At 44.6% G+C, this 23,106-nt stretch overlaps 5 protein-coding genes across 5 annotated transcripts; 4 read left to right on the top strand and 1 right to left on the bottom strand.

Annotated features, from left to right (window-relative positions):
• Positions 1-354: 354 nt before the first annotated feature.
• Positions 355-5,990, top strand: SAMD00019534_108280 (hypothetical protein; the record flags this gene model as incomplete). Its single annotated transcript, XM_012893857.1, has 2 exons — positions 355-1,078; positions 5,047-5,990. Coding segments are annotated over 2 exons (1,668 nt in total), but the record flags the coding sequence as incomplete, so codon positions are not given.
• Positions 5,991-6,870: 880 nt separating this feature from the next.
• Positions 6,871-8,253, top strand: SAMD00019534_108270 (hypothetical protein; the record flags this gene model as incomplete). The annotated part of the gene is made up of 3 exons (XM_012893856.1): positions 6,871-6,991; positions 7,059-7,403; positions 7,478-8,253. The coding sequence occupies 3 exons, from the start codon at positions 6,871-6,873 to the stop codon at positions 8,251-8,253; spliced, it is 1,242 nt and encodes a 413-aa protein (XP_012749310.1).
• A 968-nt stretch (positions 8,254-9,221) lies between these two features.
• On the top strand, positions 9,222-15,907 carry SAMD00019534_108260 (hypothetical protein; the record flags this gene model as incomplete). Its single annotated transcript, XM_012893855.1, has 5 exons — positions 9,222-11,254; positions 11,322-14,731; positions 14,800-14,916; positions 14,991-15,484; positions 15,551-15,907. The coding sequence occupies 5 exons, from the start codon at positions 9,222-9,224 to the stop codon at positions 15,905-15,907; spliced, it is 6,411 nt and encodes a 2,136-aa protein (XP_012749309.1).
• A 725-nt stretch (positions 15,908-16,632) lies between these two features.
• SAMD00019534_108250 (hypothetical protein) lies at positions 16,633-20,420 on the top strand (the record flags this gene model as incomplete). The annotated part of the gene is made up of 7 exons (XM_012893854.1): positions 16,633-16,917; positions 17,058-17,496; positions 17,536-17,573; positions 17,639-18,463; positions 18,533-18,936; positions 19,021-19,375; positions 19,542-20,420. 7 exons carry the CDS (start codon positions 16,633-16,635, stop codon positions 20,418-20,420), a joined length of 3,225 nt encoding a protein of 1,074 aa, XP_012749308.1.
• Positions 20,421-20,790: 370 nt separating this feature from the next.
• On the bottom strand, positions 20,791-21,849 carry SAMD00019534_108240 (hypothetical protein; the record flags this gene model as incomplete). The annotated part of the gene is made up of 1 exon (XM_012893853.1): positions 20,791-21,849. A coding segment is annotated over one exon (1,059 nt), but the record flags the coding sequence as incomplete, so codon positions are not given.
• Between the last annotated feature and the right edge of the window lie 1,257 nt (positions 21,850-23,106).

Raw genomic sequence — 23,106 nt, 5'->3', positions numbered from 1 at the left:
GATGTACAACTAATGATTACCAATATCAATGAACTCATTAATTGGAACAGATTATTCGACTCAAACATTTGTGAAACTCGGGTCATCGTCATCGCATCAGTTGCTCTGTTCGAGATGTCACATCGACAAACAATCAATTTCATTCGGTTAGCCATCACCCATCTGATTAGTATCGGTAACTCAGAGCAACTGCTCACCGACGAGTTGATGGAGAAGTACCCAACAGAGATCAAACATTTGTTTGACAATCACATGCTCTCGATCAGATCACCGAACAATTATCATTTCCTTGGCAAGTGCAATGAACGAGGCTATCTTGTTGGCGAACAATTTATCAATGATATAATCGACAGGATGGTGAATGTAACCAATCTTAGAATGAAGGACTTACATGGATTTGTCAACTCCAACCCAAGCAATCTCTCTTCAATGTGGATCACACTCATTGACAACATGATGATGTTTGAGCCAAACATCAACCAAGATATGGATTACGACTGTGGTGCCGAGCCACCGGCAGTTTTGGAGAGATTTTTGATGGACACGACACTGGAACCAAAGTTACATCCTGCCGCAGCATATCAATATCTCAAGCATAAGTTCAAGATTAGCGATCGAAATATTAATGAATATCAAGGTCATAAGCAACGTTTGATGGAGAGAGTGGACACTCAGCATCCAGAGTTTATCACTCACAAACAATCATTCAAACAATTCAAGCATCATTCAATCATTTGGGAGAACAGCGCCCGTGGTCTGGCACAATGGAGGTTTAGACCCGACCAAGAGGTGCTGGATTATTCGCCATGTACCAACACCATCCCATCACTTCCACCACTGCTCATCACACACATTATCAAGTTGATCATACTCGATGATCAAGTTGACTTGGATACCGATTGGTTGTTGATGTTATCGATTGTTTCCAAACAATTCCATGGATCAGTGAGCACGGTGCTCTCAAACAATGTGATCAAAACATTGTCCATCAACAATTACATCGAACACATTGGATCAGAGTTCTGTCTCTTGCGCAATCCACCACTTCACATTCATTTGGATCAACTGTGGTTCCTCCCTGAGGCACTGGAACCAGAATGTTTGGAGCGTCTCGAGTCATTGATTGTCCCATTCAGTTGGAGTGACGATGAGAGAATCATCAAATTTCACCATGTCAATGCTCCAAACATCACTCATATAAAGTTTGTTGAGTCCAAACAACGTTATGCGATTAGTAATTCAAGTTCCGAACATGATCATATAGTGAACATACTGCACGACCTCTATGTCAAGGAGCGTCCATCGATTCAAAAGATTGAGTACTCATTTCAATTGGGTGCTCGATCATTCCCCAAGCCCATCACACCCAACACGACCTTTGAGATCAATGTGAATCTGTATCATTTGCGCAATATGATTGAGACTCATAATGATGGTGGACTGGATCACATCACAGCATTGAGTGTGATGATGCATTATCAATTCCAGGACCATTCCAACCTGGTCTGTATTCCCATGTTTATCAATTTAGTTGAGCTCAAATTGGACATTCAAACATCACCTGACTATCCTCTTCCAGAGGATGATGTTGCCATGAGTCTATGTGAGGCATTGCCACAACTCAAAAGATTGGAGACACTTATTCTTTCACTTCCAGACATCAAATCTATCGCGCAAGTTCTCAAGCCAACAACATCCTCAACATCAATGGCAACATTCAAAACACTCAACTTATTATTCAATATTGATAAGATTGAGTTGTTACAGGCATGCTATGGAATCAATTCACTCAAGCATCACTTGGACAGAATGGTCAAGCATCTTGGTTACCAATCGTTCAACAGCATTTGTAATATATCAATATATATCACTTATTATTCATTGGAAGACTATCGATTCAATCAAAGTTTATTAGTGGATTCATTCCAAACAATTGGTTTCCAACCAGCCAAAAGATGTGGATTCTTCCAGCGGATATAATCGTCAAGTTGTTCCATTCCAATCAAATCGGACACTACACTACAATCAATAAAATAAATAAATAATAATTAATTTAATTATAATATAAATATTATAAGGGTTCAAATATTTACTGGAAATAAAGACTCACCAAACTCAACACTGTTTTGTGATCAAAAGATCATAAATTTCCATCATTATGATCATTCAGTGACCAAAGAGATTATATAATATGATCACATCAGATACATTGGACCAATGCTTACTTCAGAGGCTTGCACACTCAAATGGTAATGATATCTTCTACACACTAACATCTCATCTCTGTGCAGACAAGGCATCTATTAATCAACAACATAACAGAGTGAGGTATGTATATTTGATTGATTGATTGATTGATTGGATGACTGACTCAGATACACACTCATAGTATGTTACTGTCCAATGGCAAACACTTTGTTCCAGCAATATTCTTTCAAGCTGGAGTGAATGATGGTCCTCCACATCAACTCCTGAGAGAGTATGAGATGGCTCAACAAAATGAACCAAAGATGTCAATCAATGTGAGACTGCAGAGGTTCAAGTTCACGATCAAAGGGTACATCGTGGTCTATGAGTTGGATATCGTTGGACAGGATACATATAGTGCGGCAGCACCTACCATCCATCCAAAGGTCAAACCACGACAAAGTGACAAGATGAAGATGTCGGTTGGTCCTAGTCATAATATTGGACTACTGGACGATATCGTGGAGGAGATGACCAATTACCTCAAGTATTTTTGGCATTGCAAAGAGCTGATAGATGCGCTGTCTGTGGCACTGGCAACACCACCTCCATCACTCAATCAAGACTACTTCATCAATGCCTTCTTGCCACTCATTTCCAAGGTATGTAGCTATATGATGGATGATTGAATGATTGAATTATTGAATGAGTGAGTGACTAACATCCACCATCCATCCATCCCATTCAGATGCTGGGAAATCAATATAAAGTTGAACACTCTAAAGCAAATGGAGTGTATGATTTGGTCAGCAAGTTGTTGAACAGGGATGTATCACATGATTATGCACTGTCACATCTGGACACAGCCATTAAGGAGCGACATTGGTCATACATGGTGTTGGTCGATCAATCATTCCTCAACATTTTGTTGACACCTCTGCGTGCCACACACAACCAAGAGCGAATCGATCATCTCTTTGAACAATACATCAACTTGATGATAAACTATATTCATCTTGACAACAATGGTTATGACAATATTGTTCAAGCATTTTGTGATGAACATCAAGGACAAAGACGTGGCATGATCAATGATCGACTCAATCGATGGTTCTTCTCGCCTTCGACGTCCAAAGACATCAAGCTCAGATATCTTGGACTCAAAGAAAGAATAGTACTTCCAGTCCACCTTGTACCCCACAAGCAAGAACTCTTTGAGTAAGCTGTCACGCATCCATCCATCCAGTCATCCATCCACCCGTCACTCACTAACTCACTTACACCATCTCATTCACTCACTCATTCATACAGCCTCGTTGTGTCTGAAGCAGAGTATTATCAACATGGAAGTAATAATGTCTTCATCCCCACTCTTATGAAGTTGGGTAATGAAGTGATTGATGAGGATAGGAATCAACAATTGATGATTGACATGTTGTTCAATCAGCACTATATCAACAGCCGATTCTCAATGTTCTACCCATTCATTCGATCATTCCAATCCTGTTTCGATCATTGTTTGCACAATCTTGACAAACCCAACAAGAAGACACTGATCATGAGTCTTGGCCTCGAGTATCCAGAAGTAAGTACATACGGCAGGTATACTCGCAACGATGTTGTGATCTATCTATCACTCACTCACTCATTATTTCGACCAGTATCATTCAAAAGTAGGTGATTACCTTGCAAGGAAAAAGGATATGTGCCACACTGAGATATCGGAGCTACTAGTTGGCATCGGTCGTTGTCTAAGACTGTGCTCAGAGAATGGACAGGATGTCTTCCACATGGTTACCAATCTCAATGAACTCATTAATTGGAACAGAGTATTCGACTCAAACATTGAGGGAGTTCAAGTCATCATCCTCGCGTCAGTTGCTCTATTCGAGATGTCGCATCGACAATCAATCAATTTCATTCGGCTGGCCATCACCCATCTGATTAGTATCTGTAACTCAGAGCAACTCCTCACAGATGAGTTGATGGAGAAGTACCCAACAGAGATCAAACATTTGTTTGACAATCACATGCTCTCGATCACATCACCGAACAATTATCATTTACTTGGCAAGTGCAATGAACGAGGCTATCTTGTTGGCGAACAATTTATCAATGATATAATCGACATGATGGTGAATGGAACCCAACATCCAAGTACGAAGGACTTGCATGGATTTGTCAACTCCAACCCAAGCAATCTCTCTTCAATGTGGATCACACTCATTGACAACATGATGATGTTTGAGCCAAACATCAACCAAGATATGGATTACGACTGTGGTGCCGAGCCACCGGCAGTTTTGGAGAGATTGTTGATGGACACGACACTGGAACCAAAGTTACATCCTGCCGCAGCATATCAATATCTCAAGCATAAGTTCAAGATTGGCGACCGAAATATTACTGAATATCAAAGTCATAAGCGACGTATGATGGAGAGAGTGGACACTCAGCATCCAGAGTTTATCACTCACAAACAATCATTCAAACAATTCAAGCATCATTCAATCATTTGGGAGAACAGCGCCCGTGGTCTGGCACGATGGAGGTTTAGACCCGAACATGAAGAGTGGGAGGATGCGCCTTGGACCAACATCATCCCATCACTTCCACCACTGCTCATCACACACATTGTCAAGATGATCATACTCGATGATCAAGTTGACTTGGATACCGATTGGTTGTTGATGTTATCGATGGTCTCCAAACAATTCCATGGATCAGTGAGCACGGTGCTCTCAAACAATGTGATCACAACATTGCCCATTAACAAGTACATCGAACACATTGGATCAGAGTTCTGTCTCTTGCGCAATCCACCACTTCACATTCATTTGGATCAACTGTGGTTCCTCCCTGAGGCACTGGAACCAGAATGTTTGGAGCGTCTCGAGTCATTGATTGTCCCATTCAGTTGGAGTGACGATGAGAGAATCGTCAACTTTCACCATGTCAATGCTCCAAACATCACTCATATCAAGTTTGTTGACTCCAAACTACGTGATCCGAGTAGTAATTCAAGTTATATGGATGATCACACAATTAACATACTGCACGACCACAATGTCAAGGACCGTCCATCGATTCAAAAGATTGAGTACTCATTTAAATTGGATTCTGGATCAATACCCAAGCCCATCACACCCAACACGACCTTTGAGATCAATGTGAATCTGGAAAATTTGGGCGGCAATATGATTGAGACTCATAATGATGGTGGACTGGATAACATCACAACATTGAGTGTGATGATGTTTTGCAGTTATTACCAATTCGGGACCCTTTCCAACAACATGGTCTGTATTCCCATGTTTATCAATTTAGTTGAGCTCAGATTGGACATTCAACCTGAACCTCGCCATCATTTTCCAGAGGATGTTGCCAAGAGACTATGTGAGGCATTAACACAACTCAAAAGATTGGAGACCCTTACTCTTTCCCTTCCAGACATCAAATGTGTCGCTCCAGTTCTCAATCCAACATCATCATCATCATCATCATTATGGTCATTCAAAACACTCAACTTATTATTCAATATTGATAAGATTGAGTTGTTACATGCATGCAATGGAATCAATTCACTCAAGCATCACTTGGACAGGATGGCCAAGCATCTTGGATGCCAATCGTTCAACAACATTTGTAATATATCAATGTATATCACTGATTATTCACCTTATAATCAAACAAAGGATTTCCCAAGAGCGACAATCTATCGATTTAATCAAAGTTTATTAGTGGATGCATTCCAAACAATCGGTTTCCAACCTTCCAAAAGATGTGGATTCTTCCAGCGGATATAATCATCAATCCCGTCAAACGTAATAATATATATAATAAATAAATCGCCTTCCCCTCATGATCAGTTCCATTTTCAAAGTTATTAACTTTTGAAGTCCACATCCAATCAGTTATTAATGATTTGACCAATGACATGTCTAGACAAGGGATGGAAGTTGGAATGGATACGAAAGGACCAATAAACACACTTGTGTTGAAGCTTAGGTCCAACATCAATCAATCACTACAACCTAATTATATATATAAAGGGTCGAACTTCATTTATTGGATTGTCCAATCACATGAGAGTGTGTTCATCCCCTTCATATCATTGTCCGAACACATCAATTATCCAACACACACATCATAATGTGATGAACAAACAAGTCAGAAGAGTTGATGAATATGATTGATTGTGGGGTGTGGTGAGTTTCCAACTCTTCTGGATGTGTCCAGTCATTGTTTAATGAATACATGTCAATTGTATGATGACTTTAAGGTGTAGTCGGGTATCGTATTGTATTGTAGTTTGGTATTATTATTATCAATATTGTTGCAGAAATATTTATTTATTTATTTATTTATAGTCTAGACAGACAAAAAGAGATTCAATGTCTGATCAATTTAGGAATAGTAGAACAACGACAACAGTTTGGAAGCTTGTTTCAGGTATCCTACTGTTATTATCAATTACAATAGCATATGTTGATGCAGATGAACTTTGTGCACCTGGATGTCCAAAGTCATGGATAGGTGATGGATATTGTGATATTGAATGTAGTGTACCTCAATGTCAGAATGACAATGGAGATTGTCCACAAAGACCTATAAATCGTAAGTTCTCCTAAATGATGTGATCGAGTGAATGATTGAACTAACAAAGTTTCATTAGATTTCTGTATGCCTGGATGTCGACTAAGTTGGCTCGGTGATGGAATATGTGATCCAGAGTGCCACAACACTGATTGTCAACTCGACAAAGGTGATTGTAATCATGGTCCAACAAACTCAACTTTGCCAGGTATTTTCAATCAATCACTCGTCCTCAATCAATCATTCATACTTACTAACTCATCAAATTGGAACAGCCCAATGTGCACCAGGTTGCCGTGATAAGATGCGCGGTGATAGAGTGTGTGATAGTGCTTGCAATGTAGCACAGTGCGACTTTGACAATGGTGATTGTGATCGAAAGCTGCCAAGTGAGTGTGCTGCCGGTTGTCTTAAAGCGATGATGTTCGATACTGTATGTTCACTGCGTTGCAATGTCACTGAATGTATGTTTGATGGAGGTGATTGCAATTTGGCTGGAAAGGAGTGTAGTCCTGGATGCACCTTCGGTATGATCTCCAACAAGGTCTGTGACATTGCCTGCCAAGTACGCGAATGCTCCTTCGATGGAGGTGATTGTGCCTTTGCCAGCGCTTCAGATAGTAAGTAACCAACCAAGATTGATTGATTGATTGATTGGGCCAGAGATACTAACGAATGAATGGATGAATGATAGACTCAATGTTCTGTGCACCTAAATGCTACAAGACATTCATTGGAGATGGAGAATGTGATCCGGATTGCTACAATAAGGCCTGTCAGTTTGATGGAGGCGACTGCTCAATGGCTCCAACTGTGGTGGCTGATTGTCACGCAGGATGTAACAACACAATGATAAGCAATGGTGTCTGTGACATGGCCTGCTACATCAAGGCCTGTCTGTTCGATGGTGGCGACTGCCGTGACGCCGGACTCAACGGAACAGAGTGTGCGCCAGGCTGTCCGATCAGCATGGTCGGCGACAACTGGTGCATGGAGAAGTGCAACGTCAAGGATTGCAACTTTGATGGCGGTGACTGTGACGGCCTCGCCAACGGCACTCGCTGCGAGCCAAAGTGTGTGCCATCGATGCTCGGCAACGGACACTGCAACGTCGAATGTAACACGGTCAACTGCAAGTGGGACAGCGGTGACTGCAACTCAACGACCTCAGTCTGTGAGAAGGTGCCAGCTGGCATCGATCACTGTGTGATCCCGCAGAACGTGACGGGTGTCGCATCGGCGCAGTCCTGTAGCGCTGCCAACTCTTTGATGACCTCGCGTCTGATCGCCAACAAGCCAAAGTCACCGTCAGAGGTCGACTGCTACAACATGCAGGCGGCGTACGTCTGCTCCAGCGGCTGCATGCCGTGCGAGGGATGGCCAGCGAGTGAAGCCACTCTGTCGCGACGTGTGCATGCGGTACAAGACGGCGTGCGATGGCGTCCAGGGCGTGGACACGTCCACGGTTGATTGTATGTCTAGCCAGTTCACCGACACGGACTGTTCAATGATGATCGGTGGTGCCAAGCCCAACAGTGGATACAAACTACTCTCAAATGGCTTCTCCAGTCTACATCTTACACTACTCTTCATAACGATAACTACTCTATCATTACTTTAAATCCACTCTATCAACTTCATTCATTCATTCTTCTTTCAACAACACTTTGAGTTATTTACATAAATCAAAAGAAAGTAACAACATTCCAATTCTTGTATTCATTCGTTCATTGTCAATCACTCGTTCAATCATTCGTTCAATCATTCGTTCAATCATTCAATCATTCGTTCAATCATTCAATCAGTTCATATATGAATTATTATAAATACAATTAATTGTTTATGACTTAATCCTTGCTGCTTTAGAGATAAAGTTTGGATACCAATGAATGATGGACAACTTCACCACACAGAGATTAGATCAAGTTCAAAGGTGTGGAGACACAACACACCGATTAGACCCCCATAAATGGGAAAACAGATCAAAATCACTGTCAACTAACTTCACCAACCCACACTTCCACCTCACACCAACAACAATAACTTTAATTTAATTAATGAGACAGAGTGTGTTTGAAGGGAGCCTTTGGTATCCTATGTCACTTGCAAGTTTATTAGTGAGTGAAGAGCAAGGCCTTTGCTTGAGACCACCACACCACCAATAGATCCACAAGGACATCTGGACGAGACAAAGACAGTCAGTCAGTCTCATCTCAGCTCTCATTGACACTTACATTCAACTTCATAACTCATTCAATCAATCAATCATATCTCCATCTTATAAACCTAATCATAATCATCTTTGTTCAACAACAAACACATCATTCACTCAACTCATCTTTAGAGTAAGAGAGAAGTGAAAGTGAAGGTATGTATGTTACCGACGAAGGCTAATACAACAACTTATACTTACTTGTGTGTATCAACTCAACAGAATGATGAACATAGATGAGTTAATATTGCAGGTGCTCAATGAAGAGGTGCCTGTGATATCGCCAATAACCACTACCGACAAGAAACAACAACAACAGTTGTCACCTGCCTCCACTGGCAGTGGTAGTGATACAACGTTGCCAAAGGTCAAGCTACCGATATCACTTGTACTGCTGGACAACATGTCTGATCTGCGATCGATGACACCAGATACAACACATTCACCGACACTCAACTCGGCGAACGGCCCTGCACCAACAGTTACACTGCCCACCAGCTCCGACTATGAGAACAAGTGCGCCACCATCCTGGACATCGTTCGAAAGATGGTTGCCAAGCACATCGCAACCCAATCCTCGTCGTTGGCGGACGGCAGCTTCACCATTGATCTGGCAGTCTGCTCGTCCGACGATCCCGATGCGGCACTGGGCGAGTCCATAGATGGAATAGAGCCTTTCTTTGGACCGGGCGGCGTGCCCGTCCCGAGCGGCGGTCGCTGCAAGCATGTCCAGGCGGCAGGTGAGCGATCGGTCAAGGTCAACTGGTCGAGCCTCATTCTCAAGATACATCAGTCCCTGTTACAGAGCGGCCTGCACCAGCAACTGTTAAAGAAGCTGGCAAGTTCAAAGTCCAGCAGCGAGCACAAGGGCAACGTGTTGGATGGACTCAGGGACAAGAAGCAGTTCAGCAACGTGTCGCTATCCTCCAACTCACTCACAAGCAAGCCGGACCGCAATGTCAATGGCGGCCACCCCGAGATCAAGTCGACCCCAATTACACCAATAGTCACATCGCCAATCCTGAAGGAGACGATTCCAACAACACAAACAGGCGCAGCTTCATTGAACTCGCCCAAGGCCTCCGAGTCCTCTGGTGGCAACAAGACCGCGCCAACGTCGCCACCACCATCATCATTCGTCGTTTCAAAGAGTTCATTCAAGAACAACAACAGCGGCACGAGTAGTCAGCCCACGCCCGCGCCTTCGCCCTCGTTTTCATTGGCCGCACTGATGGCCAACAGCCCAAAGGAGTCGGCGCTGACAAAGGGACTGAAGGAACAACTCGATCGCGTCCAGCAGCAGGAGAAGCTGGCCACACAACAACAGGAGTACGTCCCAAACAACCCCAATATGAACAAGCTACCCAGTCAGTTCGAGACCGATCCCGTCCTGCTCCCAGACGGCTCAGAGTACCCCAACTCAATTCCCATTCCCAACTTCCAGAACCGTTTCCCAGTGGGCCATGCGCTGAGCCAGTCGTCGAGCTCAGCCTTCCAGATCGGCTCGCAGCCCACTCCCGCCATTGCTGTCAACAGCATGACCGGAGTAGTGTCACCGGCCACCACCCTCCCTACTATGCCATCCTCATACCAGGGCAGTGCCGGATCAAACTTCCGCGCCACCTTTGACATGCCAACTCAGTCACCCTCTGGCCTCCCACCAACCAGACTTACCGAGTCGTTCTTCCCAACCGTGTCCTCGCGAGGACCACCCTCCTTTGATGGTATTGTCAATCAAACAGCGTCAATGTCAATCTCGCCATCGACTCGCGTGCAGACCATGCCACACCAAATGCCATCGGCATCCCCAATTGGAAGTAGTATCCTTGTGGACAATTCCCAATTGATCCCACCACCCATGCCCATATCCATGCCCATCGTCACGAACACGCAGCAAGTGCCACTCACACTGAGTGGTAGCACATCCACCATGTTCCCACCTGCGCCCTCCTCAAACGTACCCTTGGTCACTGTTGTCCAGGCACCACCTCCCACCGAGCCCGCGCCAACCATCGACACAATGGTACCTGCGAGTAGTTCGTTCAAGGCCACTCACAATGCACCTCCAACCATATCCATCGCGCCACAGTCGATTGCTGAGATCACTGGCAAGATGGAGCAGACACTATCAGAGTGGTTGGACATCTCAATATATTGGACGAGCGATGTGACACAGACACCTGTGAGTGCCGAGACGGAGAAGACCATCTCGGACGGCGTCAACCTGGACCTGCGCGCGCTGTTGATGGTCGAGCGATCGTATGGACGTCTAGACTACTACCTCGAGTCCAAGTTGATTAACTGCATCAACAAACGTATGACGGAGACGATCGAGAGCAAGACATCGACTTGGGTCGACCCAATCTACTTCAACTGGATCAAAGCTGGTCAACGTCAATCATCACGAGGAGATTGCGGCCAAGTTCGCCACAGCCATCCTCTGCGAGTACCCCAACAAGATATGGTCGGGCAAGAAGTACCTTGAGTACCGCGACACCTTTGTCAACCTGCGACGCAAGTTCCCGCCCACGACCGGTCCACAACCAGGTGTACTGCAAGTCGTATCGGCTGAGGAGGAGGCCGAGTCGCTGCGCCTCATGAAGAAGATCATGGAGGAGGTGTTCTTCTTGATATCCATCCAGCACAGGTCATCATTGAAGCTTGTCGAGAAGCTGGCCATCGGACTCCTTGGCCATGCCGCGGCGAGCGTGCGACAGGAAGCCGTCAAGCTGCTAAACGTCGTGTACGACTCTCATAACTGGCAGGTGGACTCACCCCTCAAGCCCGTGATCCGTTGCATTGGTGATGCTTTCAAGGTTGAGCTGGAGCTCGAGCAAGTTCTACCAGAGGAGGTGTTGAAGCGTGTGTACCTGCTGACCACGATGCCACCCACAACCAAGGTGTCGCTCGGACTGCCTGTTTCGGCCACCGTGACACTGTTCTCCAAGCACAAGCCACGTGTCGAGGGCACCAAACTGACATTCGAAGCATCCACATCGTTCCACCGTGCTGGTTACTATGACTGGCGCTTTGCCGAGCTTCAGTCCAATGGCCAGTTCGTTCCCTTTGATCACCAGTCGTACAGGCTCAAGACCTACTCGTCGCCCACCCCAACAGTTCCAGTGGGCGTCACCAACGACCTTCTGATACAGGGTCGTTTCATTGTTCATCCCAAGCTGCGTGAGGAGATCATGCACGAGGTCTGGGTCGACCTGCAGGACGCCATCTGGGACCCGTACAGAGGAGAGATATCAAAGAAGGGCAACATCCAAAGTCTGATCGACGCACTGGACAAGTACCACAAGGACGGCGTAACCACACTCTATGTTATGGGCATCCTGGAGAAGGTGTCGCAGGCTCATCCATTCTGTCCGACCGACCGTGACCTGCCCAATCGCTCACTTGGAGGCATCCCACTGTTCAACACCTTGGTGACCAAGGCCAAGCAACTGGGCATCAAGATTGTCATTGATTCGACCGCAAGACTGTCATCCAAGATGGCTCACAGGAAGTACAATGGCAGCATCGTACACACACTGGATCACAAGGGTCAGCTGAGTCGTCTGGAGGGCACAGACAGTGTCGAGATCACCTGGCCCGACGTCGTCATGATGAACTTCCGCAAGCAATCCGTATGGGACATGTGGGTGGAGGAGACGCTTCACTGGGGCGAGCGAGGAGTGGATGGCGTGCGCATCGACAGTGGACATACCTGTCCGCTGCTGTTCCGCGCCAACCTCGACGAGCTCTACCGCCTGGACTCTGACGACCTGCCGCACTTCACCAATCAACAGATCTTTGACGGTGAAATCGTCATGAACCCGAGCGAGGAGGGCCGTAACTTTGGCTATTGGGGCACGACCCCGCCCTCACCAAAGCAGTCCACGCCCTTCTATCCCAATCCACTGTTTATCAAGATGACGCGCGAGGTGTGGAACCGCTTCCCCCAATTCGTCTTCCTTGCCGAGGTGTACTGGGAGCGAGAGCTTCACTCAATCATCTCGGGACTGGTGCCATACAGCAGTGCCATCCCACGCGCCCTCGCCTCAGTCTTTGACAAGGGCATCAGCAAGGACGGCATAGTGTTTGACCTGCGCCAACGACAGAGCGTCAAGGCGTTGTACGAGTACTACGAGATGCGTATGTCCACATATCCACAGAACTCCATCATCCTATTCCCGTCGTCCACCCATCACACACCCTACCCACTGCAGATATACAACGCTGGTGCCTGGGCCGCCGTCGACGCCCTCTTCTTCTTGCCCGAGATCCCCATCACATACATTGGCGAGCAGTCTGGCTGGTACTACCACGTGGACATCCACTCATCGCGTGTCAAGGTCGGAATGTCGTCCACACCCTACCAACTGCAATACCCTCAGATCAACGGACATTACTCGCATCGTGTCACACTTCGCAAGAATCACACGCTGCTGCGTCGCGGTGGTATGATCCCACTGCTATGCTACCACGCCGCCGGTTGGCACGACCGCGTGTTTGGCTTTGCTCGTTTCTCTGGCGACGAGCTGGCCATCATTGCCATCAACTTTGACAACCACGACACTGAGTTCTACGTTGACTGCAGTCCATTGGCGCGTATCTCCACCACTGAGACCATCTACCGCATGGTCGACCTAATCAACCCGAGCAACCCACCCCAGTACCTCAGTCTGCAAGAATTGTTGTACGAGAAGCACTTTGTCTCAGTTCCTGGCTTCTCCTCGATCTGTTGGGGCGTGTTCCATCAGGTCAACTCACCGGCAGCCGTTCGTGTACTGTACGAGCACAGTATGATTCGTCTCAAGCAACTGCTTGCTGACGACGTCGACCCATCGCACAACCTCATCTACTCGATCCTCAAGAAGGGACTGCAGGCCGGCGTCACCCAGTTTGCCACAGCCCTCGAGGAGATCCTCTCAAACCTCTCCGGCCACTCTGAGCGCACCTTTGCATCGTTCATCCAAGGTGTGCTGTACAACATGACCAAGCAGGCACAGTTCGAGGGCTACAAGATCCTTTCATACTTGGAGGCCATCGCCAAGAAGGGCCTGATCAACTCGCGAATCCCCAAGATATGCAAGGAGGTGTTGCAATCAAACATCCTTGGACCAATCGTCTTTATCACACCAGAGATTGGACGTTTCTCCACAGTTGGTGGTGTCGGTGTCATGCTTGACGAGCTCACACGCAGTCTCCAGCTGCTTGGTGTCGAGGTGCACATCATCTCACCCTACTACAACTATGGCAAGGGTGGACGAACAGGCTATCTCGAGAAGGAGGAGGGCATCAAGTGGCAGAGGAACGTCGTCACTTATGTCGGCCCAGACAAGGTGGAGGTTGGTGTGCACGAGGGTACAGACCGCGGTCTGCATCTGCACTTCCTACACCACTTTGAGTACTTCCCAACGCCCTACAACTCTGGCTCGCCAATACATCAACTCAAGACCATTGTGCTGTTTGCTAAGGCCTCACTAGAGTTGCTGTGCCAGATCAGACTGTTGCCATCGGTCATTGTCACCAACGATTGGTTCTGTGGACTGGTGCCTGGATATGCCAAGGCAGGAGCATTTGGTACAACGTTCAATGGCACCACCTTCTTCCATCTTGTACACAACCTCGAGGAGGCCTACCAAGGACGCATCTATCCCGACGGTAACGATGACCTCAACTGGATCCATCAGTTGCATCGCGACCTCATCATGGATCCACACTCCCACGTCCCTGTCCTCAATGCATGTAAGTGTTATCATGATCAATCATTCTTCATACATCACTTACTCACTCAATCACTCTAATCAATCTAGCTCGATGTGCATTGCTGACATGTAACAACTGGGGAACTGTATCCAAATCATACTTGTTCGACTTGCTGAGGACCTCACACCTGGCCAACCTTCTCCATCAGTTCCCTCAAGCATTCGGTATGTCCTCGCTCACCCAATCACTCACCTCATCCGATCAAGTCTTCGATCACTAACATTACCATTCAATGTAGCACACTCCAATGGAATTCGTGTAAAGGAGAGGAGAACTCAGTTGACTACACTGGCCACAAGCAGACACGAGGCCAAGGCTCTGTTGCAGAAGAAGTACTTCAACCTTGTCGATGAGACTATACCAATCTTCAGTTTTGTTGGACGAATCGTGCTGCAGAAGGGTGTGCATCTGATCCTCAACGCTATGAGGGAGTTGATCGGACACTACCAGGGCAAGATCCAGGTGTTGGTCGGAGGAATGGCCAACATGAAGGATCCATATGCCAGCAGCTGCGCGTGGAGTATGCAAGCACTCACCAAGCAGTTCCCCAACTCATTCTGGGCTGATCCTGATGCATTCTTTAGCGATGGTGCCTTGGTCAACCTTGGATCAGACTTTGGTCTCATGCCATCACTGTTCGAGCCAAGTGGTGTCGTACAACAAGAGTACTTTGCCGCTGGTACACCCGTCATTGCGTTCAAGACTGGTGGTTTGAAGGACACTGTATTCGAGGTATGTTATGTCAGTCCACATCATATGATCGACCTCCATCACTCACTCAATCACAATCATATGTAGTATAATCAAATTGACGAGACAGGAAATGGATTCACATTCGAAGCACACAAGCATACGGACTTTGTACAGGCACTGCATAGAGCCTTTGCCATTTACCAGAGTCCACATCACTATGCCAAGATTCGTGAACGTTCTTATGAGTCTGTGTTGGACATGTCAGTGGTCGCCGAGGCCTGGGCCAAGGAGTTCTCTCGTATGCGTCGTTGCATATGGGCCGATAAGACTCTGATCGATGAGACCTGCGAACAACTCTTGAGTTCCACCAAGATTGGTGGTGGTGTTGCCAACAACAGCGAATCTGACACTTCATCAACAACAACATCATCATCATCATCATCATCAACGTACTCCTCCTAAACATATGAGTCGGGTCGACACCAATCTGGACCACCCTCTCGCAGCCTCCGCAACAACCTATATTGTCACCTTCAACCATTCAATCATTCATTCATTCATCAACAACATGACATACCAATAAACACACAAAATCAACAATATCAATCAACATCATCTTTCCATCTCCTATTTCCGATTCCAATCATTCATTCATTCATACATCGAGCCATCCATGGATGGCCTATACTAATACTACCTACACTCCACTACTACTAATACCTTGTAGTAATAATAGATTGATGTATGTGTGAACCACACACTTATATATCTAACCACTCTGTTATGTAATTCTGATCAGACACAATGTGTGTTATCACATGATCATTAAGTATGTATCCACTTATACTTTGATTGACCACTTACTCCCCCACCAACCTACTAACAATCAATCACACACATACACACATTTATATTAATGGATGTGTTTCTACATCAAGCCATGACTGGAAGGAAGGAGGAGGGTAATGGTGACCTCTTTTATACTCACTACGAATAATAATGATCCATCCATCAATCAATCCATCCATCCAATTCATTGAGGTGCCAACTCATCCATCCTCACACATATTCCACTACTTCCACCTATATCCACACCTACCAACACCATTCAATCAATCAATCAATCAATCAGTTGACAGAGTATTGTAAATATTATTATTATAGTTGTCGCGATAGGAAAAGGAAACATGGCAAGCGCAGATACAATAGTATTGAAGGTTAGATTGGTGGATAAGAAGGTGTTCAAGAAGTTTCAATTCTTTCCAAAGAAGTCAGTACAGGAGGCACGTCTTCATATTGCCAAAGAGTTGGGAGTCGATCATGAACAATATGGATTGTTCCTACCACCACGTGACGATCAGAATGGAATCTGGTTCAGAGATGACTATCCTTTGGACTTTTATGGACTGGAAGGTGAGACCGATCAGAAAGAATCAATGTTATTCAGTACACGTCCAGAGACTCCAGTGATGGTAAGTACAAAATCACCCACTTTCCGGAAACACGGAAAATCGGAAACACAATGTTGCCGCGGAAACAAAACAGTTTCCGCTCGGAAACACGGAAACACATCACATGCTGACAATCAAACAATCATTTCAAATATATGTAGGAGTTTGTAGAGTTCAAGAAGAGATATAGACCGATCAAGATCACAAGAGGCACTGATGAGTACAAGACAGTGATGGTTGATGATACTTTGAATGTGTCAGAGATCGTTCAGGTGATCGTGGCACAGGTACCCTCTTCATTTATAATAACAGAGACTGAACTATATGGAATGAATGAGGAAGAGATTGAAGTGCTCACTGGTGACATGTCAATTAGAGAACAAGGATATGTCGGTGAGTGCACTGCTGGTCTACTACGTACGGCCAAGGGTGATGTCAACCTATTCATCAAGGTGCCCTACTTTGAAGGATGGATCCTTCGCAAACGTGGTGGCAACTTCATGAAGAACATGATCAAGAATTGGAACAAACGATGGTACACTCTCAAAAAGAACAAGCTTGTCTATCACAAGGCCAAAGGCGTCGGTCCCGAGATGGGATGTATCCTCATGAAGTCCGYCGTCCAAACGATCCGCACAGTCACAGACCTGTCCGAAGTGCCATCCAAGTATTCAAAGGTAAGGTTTGATAATTCAATCACTTGTATCACATGGACCTGACTAACAATGCCTCGACCTCATAGTCATGCTTTGAGTTGGTCACACCTGCCAGGACATATGTGATGTTGGCCAATAGTGCCAATGAGATGAGGAAATGGATGGATAACTTGGACTTCTCAAGGAGGATGTTTGCTTATGAGACTCAGTTCTTTGGTGTGTCAACTAGATCACAGAACAGAATGTCAGTGATGCCAAAGTCATCGAGTGGTGAACAGATTGATCAACAGTCATCATCATCGCCATCAGTTGTCCCCCAAGATGACAAAGCATGTGAAGATGAGGCAGCAGCAGAGGAGAAGAGGTTGTTGGAGGAGCGTGAACGACAAATAGAACTCGAGAAGAGGGCGGACGACGAACAATCACCCATCATCGAACCCCTCCCAGTGGTCGTGGAGCAACAACCAATCATCGTAGAGGAGATCAAAGAGAAGGAGAAGGAGCCAGAACATGTAGTGGAGAAAGTTGAGGAGGAGCAGACAGGGGCAGACTTGGATGAGGCGAGGACAAGAGAACAGGAAGAGGAGATGGTGAGATTGGAGGAGGAGATTGAGAAGCAGAGATTGGAGACCGAGAGGTTGGAGAAGGAGAGACAAGAGTTGTTGGAGAAGGAGAGGCAATTGGTTCAGGAGAAGCAGGAGTTATTGGGGAAGAGCAAGTCGGATCCTAGACTAAGAGCATTACAAGCCAGATTGGAGTGTGTTGGAGCAGAGAAGCCCGCTCTTAAGTTCCTTCTCGAGGAGGCCACACTCTCAGCCCCTGACAACCTCCTCCTCTCATGGGCCAACTATGTCACACGCGATCGAAGCCAGAGTAGCAAACAACTCAATGACTTGTCCACAGTTGAGGATGTATGTATCTTGTTAGATCGATATATGGCGTGGGTGGAATGATTCCAAACTAACATACATATTATTTAGAACTTGAACAAATATATACATTTACTTCATAAGTTGGAGCCTGAACAATTTGGACTTGATGGATTGTCAATGGTATCGAATGCCGTCAAGGCAGGACATATTGTGAAGCAACTCAATGATTATAATGGCGGCGCCGGTACGACATCAACAGGCAGTGCAGTTACAATGGATCAATTGCTGTCAGAGAATGTAGAGACACAATTGATTGTGTTGAATGCCATATATGAAGAGGTCGGTGGCAATTGGGAGGAAGAGTTCCAGTCACAAATAGTATCCAAACGTACATTCGCCACAAAGTACATCAGCAACATACTCAATGATACCACCATCCCTGGTCTATCCACCAAGATCCCTCACTCTCCCCACGACATTATCAAAAGTATAACTGATGGTCAACTACTCTGGTAAATATTCTTCCATGCACTACTACTGGTATGATTCCAATCACTCAATCACTCACTAACTCATACATATAATCAATCAAATAGTTACCTTTTGAACACAGTATTCCCGGGTATTATTGATGAGAGAGTTGTGGAAGCGAATGCAAAGGATGGATTGGACTCGTCCAACTTGAATATTGCCATCAATGCTTCAAAGTCATTGGGCGCAAAACATGTAGGAATAACATCATCTGGTGCCAAGGATATTGTTGCAGAGTTGAGCTCATCTGATCTACATAACCTGTTATGGGAGATCATCGAGTTGTGCCTGCTTCAATCAGTCAACCCATTCAAACAGACTTTCACATTCCATCTAATGCGTGCAGAGTCCAGGAACAACTTTAGACATCTCCAACGCGACAAGATCATGCTGCGGTGGTTCAACTACCACCTCAGACGAGTGTGTGATCGTCAGATCAACAACTTCTCTGATGATGTCGAGGACTGCGAGAACTATGCCTACCTCTTTGAGAGCATCGCACCATCAAGCAGCCGCAAGGATGAGATCCTGGCCGAGAGCAACTGGGAGAAGCGTGCACAGAWTGGTCCTGGACATGGCCGCCCAGCTTGGATGCACACCATTGCTCACTCCACGCGACATCATTGACACGGAGAACAGTAAGCTTAACCTATTGTTTGTGGCCGAGTTGATCAGAGTATGTCCTGCGCTTCCAGAGTACAACATTGGTGTGGAGGACAATCTCAATGATCAGGTGGCCGAGTCAAGTGAGCAGAGTAACAATGATTCACAGTTGTTGGAGTGGATCAATAATATGGGATTAATCGGCATCACGAGTCCCGTGACCAACCTGCAAGAATCATTTTCTGATGGTACATTGTTCCTCAAGATATTCGACAAGGTGTTGCCGCCAGGCACTGTCGAGCCACGTCGTCTCAAGACACAACCTACAACAATGTTCAAGAAGTTGGAGCTATTGAACTACTGCATCGAACTTTGTCACAGACAGCGACTCAACATCTCTGGTGTGGCCGGTGTTGATCTCCTTCGCGGTGACATCAGGAGCAATCGTGTGATACTCAATCAACTTAGACGACACCTTGGCGACAAGGTCACCATTGACGTGGTGACGGCCAACCAGGCACAAGCACTCAAATGGGCCAATGGCAAGGTGGACGCACAACTCCACGCCACCAAGGTCAAGCCTATCCAATCATTCAAGGATCAATTCCTACATAATAGTTTGTTCCTGCTAGAGTTGCTCGAAGCATTGCAGCCCAAGACTGTCAACAAGTCATTCGTCAAATGTGGATCGAAGCTCAGTGATTCAGACCTTCAATCAAACGCACAGTACTTCCTCACATTGACATGGAGCATTGGCATTCCAATTCAAGTTCAATGGCAAGACATCATCAAAGTACGATCCAAGTGTATCAAACACATAATCGAGACATTCCATGAATGGGATGATAACATATCTTATTAATTAATTAATTGATTAAATTAAATATTTATTCCATGACCATACCATGACTCTGGAATTGTTTCCAGGGAGTATGATACGGATGAGGACTTTGAATCATTTAGTACTTGTGAGACAAATAGACCTAGTTGTCGCGAATTGTCCAAGAATCGTACTTGATAAAGGTGACGTTGTTTGAGCACTTCATACTCAAATTGGTATGTTGTAACATTTGGCATATTGGCAAAAATTGAGAACATGATTGACTTGGCACAATCAGAGTATACAACTAATTTGTTCAAATTGATTGGTATCTTCTGATGTATAAATGWKATTGAGTATGTATATGCACCTCCTGAACTGAGGTGGGTAGATGACGACTTAAGTAATTATGTTGACTTTTCCAGTTTGATATTGATATCATCTCCAGACCAGGGGGGAACTTCATAATATACCAAGGATGTAATTTGAAGCCATATCCTAATATCAATTGTTTGAGTGAGTTTGGTAGTGATCCATCTGGAAATGGTCTATAGTATTGATTACCAAGTTTCAAACGAGTGAGTGATCCTGGTAGGACATTGGCTTCAAAGTTCTGGTTGAACATGTCACTTAGATGAAGGTCTGTAAGCGAATCTGGTAGTGATCCAACAATGAATTGTTGATTAAATTGTGAGCATGCATATCCAAAGGTCAAACTTTGAAGTGATGATGGAAGTGTCCCTGGAGTCAATGGATGGTTGAACTTATAACCAATCTCCAAGGATGTTAAAGAGTTTGGTAAAGACTTTGGTATTATAGGTTGATTGAAATAGAATCCCAACTTGAGTGTATGTATTAATGAGGGTAATGATGATCCAACTGGTAATAAAAAATTAGATTGATTAAAGTTGGAATGAAATGATAACTTTTTTAAATTACTTGGTAATATTTTTGATATTGATTGATTGAATGAATATCCAAAGACGAGATTGGTTATTGAATTTGGTAATGTACCAGGATATAATGGTTGATCAAAGTCAGAATGGAATACCAATGTCTCCAAAGAAGATGGTAAAGTTCCCGGTGTCAATGATTGATTGAAACTCCAACCAAAGTACAATTTGATCAATGATCTAGGAAGTGATCCATGTAAAATTTCTTGATTGAAACACTTTCCAAATGACAATTTCCTGAGTCCTTTTGGAATGACCTCAACTTCAATCATAGAGTTGTACCTATATCCATATGATAGAGTAACCAATCTTTCGGGAAGAGTGCGAGGAGATAAAACTTGATCAAAGTCATTGCCAAATATCAACTTTGTTATGGATTGGGGTAGTGCTCCGGCGACCAATGAGTGATTGAAACACCAACCAAATTCGAGGAATGTAATTGATTCGGGGAGGGTAGCTGACTTGATTGGATGATTGAAGTTATGACCAAAAGTCAACTTTGTTATTGATCCAGGTAGTGTACCATTGACTATTGGATGATTGTACTTTAGTCCAAACTTTAATGTTGATATATGAGATGGTATAGTGTATGGTGTAATTGGGTTATTGATTTTATCTCCAAATTCTAATACTGATTGATCCCAAATGAATGTATTATCAGAATTAATCCACCTCTCTATCTGTTCGAAGAACGTTACACATGTTAGTCCTAAACATACTACATCTATTTTATCTGGTAGATATGATATAATATGTTTGAGTATAATGTTAGGTAATATATCCATATCTCTATCTTTATATAAACAATGATCAACAATTGTAATTACAAATAATATTTTGCCATATGTATCAAAAAAAAAGTGAATACATTGTTGAATATTAAATAGTTTATTCATTGATTTGATTTGGATTACCATTTAGGGGAACCAGATTCATGGCGACAGATAAATGGGAAGGGAGGATTTTGAAGAATCTCTACTGGATAATATTTCACAGGCCGAACTTGAACTTAATAATCAGTGATAGGATTAACTGTTGGTGGTAGTTGAATAACATAGGTGTGTGGATAACTCATCGCCGCTGGCTTCGCAACATTCCGGAGCTGGCGCTCCTTCATTTCCGACTTCCAAACTCTCCTCTCCATAGTTTTATACACTCTTCTTCTTTTAAAAAAGGTATCTGTATCAATAATGTAGATTTGTAGTAGAAATAGAGACGTTAAGATCAAAATATTAGAAATACTTTAATCCTAATTAAAGAAGGTCATTTTCCTAATTCTACTACAATTCTACTTTCAGTACCTGTCACCGCCATAGCAGTGAGCACGTTGGAAAAAGAGTATCTGTCTAATCAATGTAGAATTGTAGTAGAAATAGAGTTTAGAAGTTCAAAATAATAGAATTTAATTAATCCTAATTAAAGAAGGTCATTTTTGTAATTCTACTATTATTCTACTTTCGGACCAGTTAGCGCTGTAACAGTTTGCACGCCCAAGAGAGTTACCAGGAGAGTTGTTTCAGCACGCCCGAGAGTGTTACCAGGAGAGTACTCATCACGATGGTCAGCACGTACTTCCGATAGTTCACCAACTGTTCACCAATTGTTCACCGGTGTGGGTTGGAGAGAGGTGAGTTCTGTTTATTTAGCAGAGAGCGGAGTTTCCACTTTCTGTTGGTTTGATATCATTTCGTCAGTGATGTTGCTCCGTAACTTTAAAGAGAATTCTTGACCAAGATGGGGCTTTACGATAAGCTCAGCAGTCTTGTCGGAGTATG

This window comes from Acytostelium subglobosum (assembly GCF_000787575.1).
Source record: "Acytostelium subglobosum LB1 DNA, scaffold: scaffold29, whole genome shotgun sequence".
In the NCBI taxonomy this organism is placed as follows: domain Eukaryota; phylum Evosea; class Eumycetozoa; order Acytosteliales; family Acytosteliaceae; genus Acytostelium; species Acytostelium subglobosum.
Note: the sequence above shows the minus strand (reverse complement) of the source record. Positions and strands in the feature narration are given on the sequence as shown.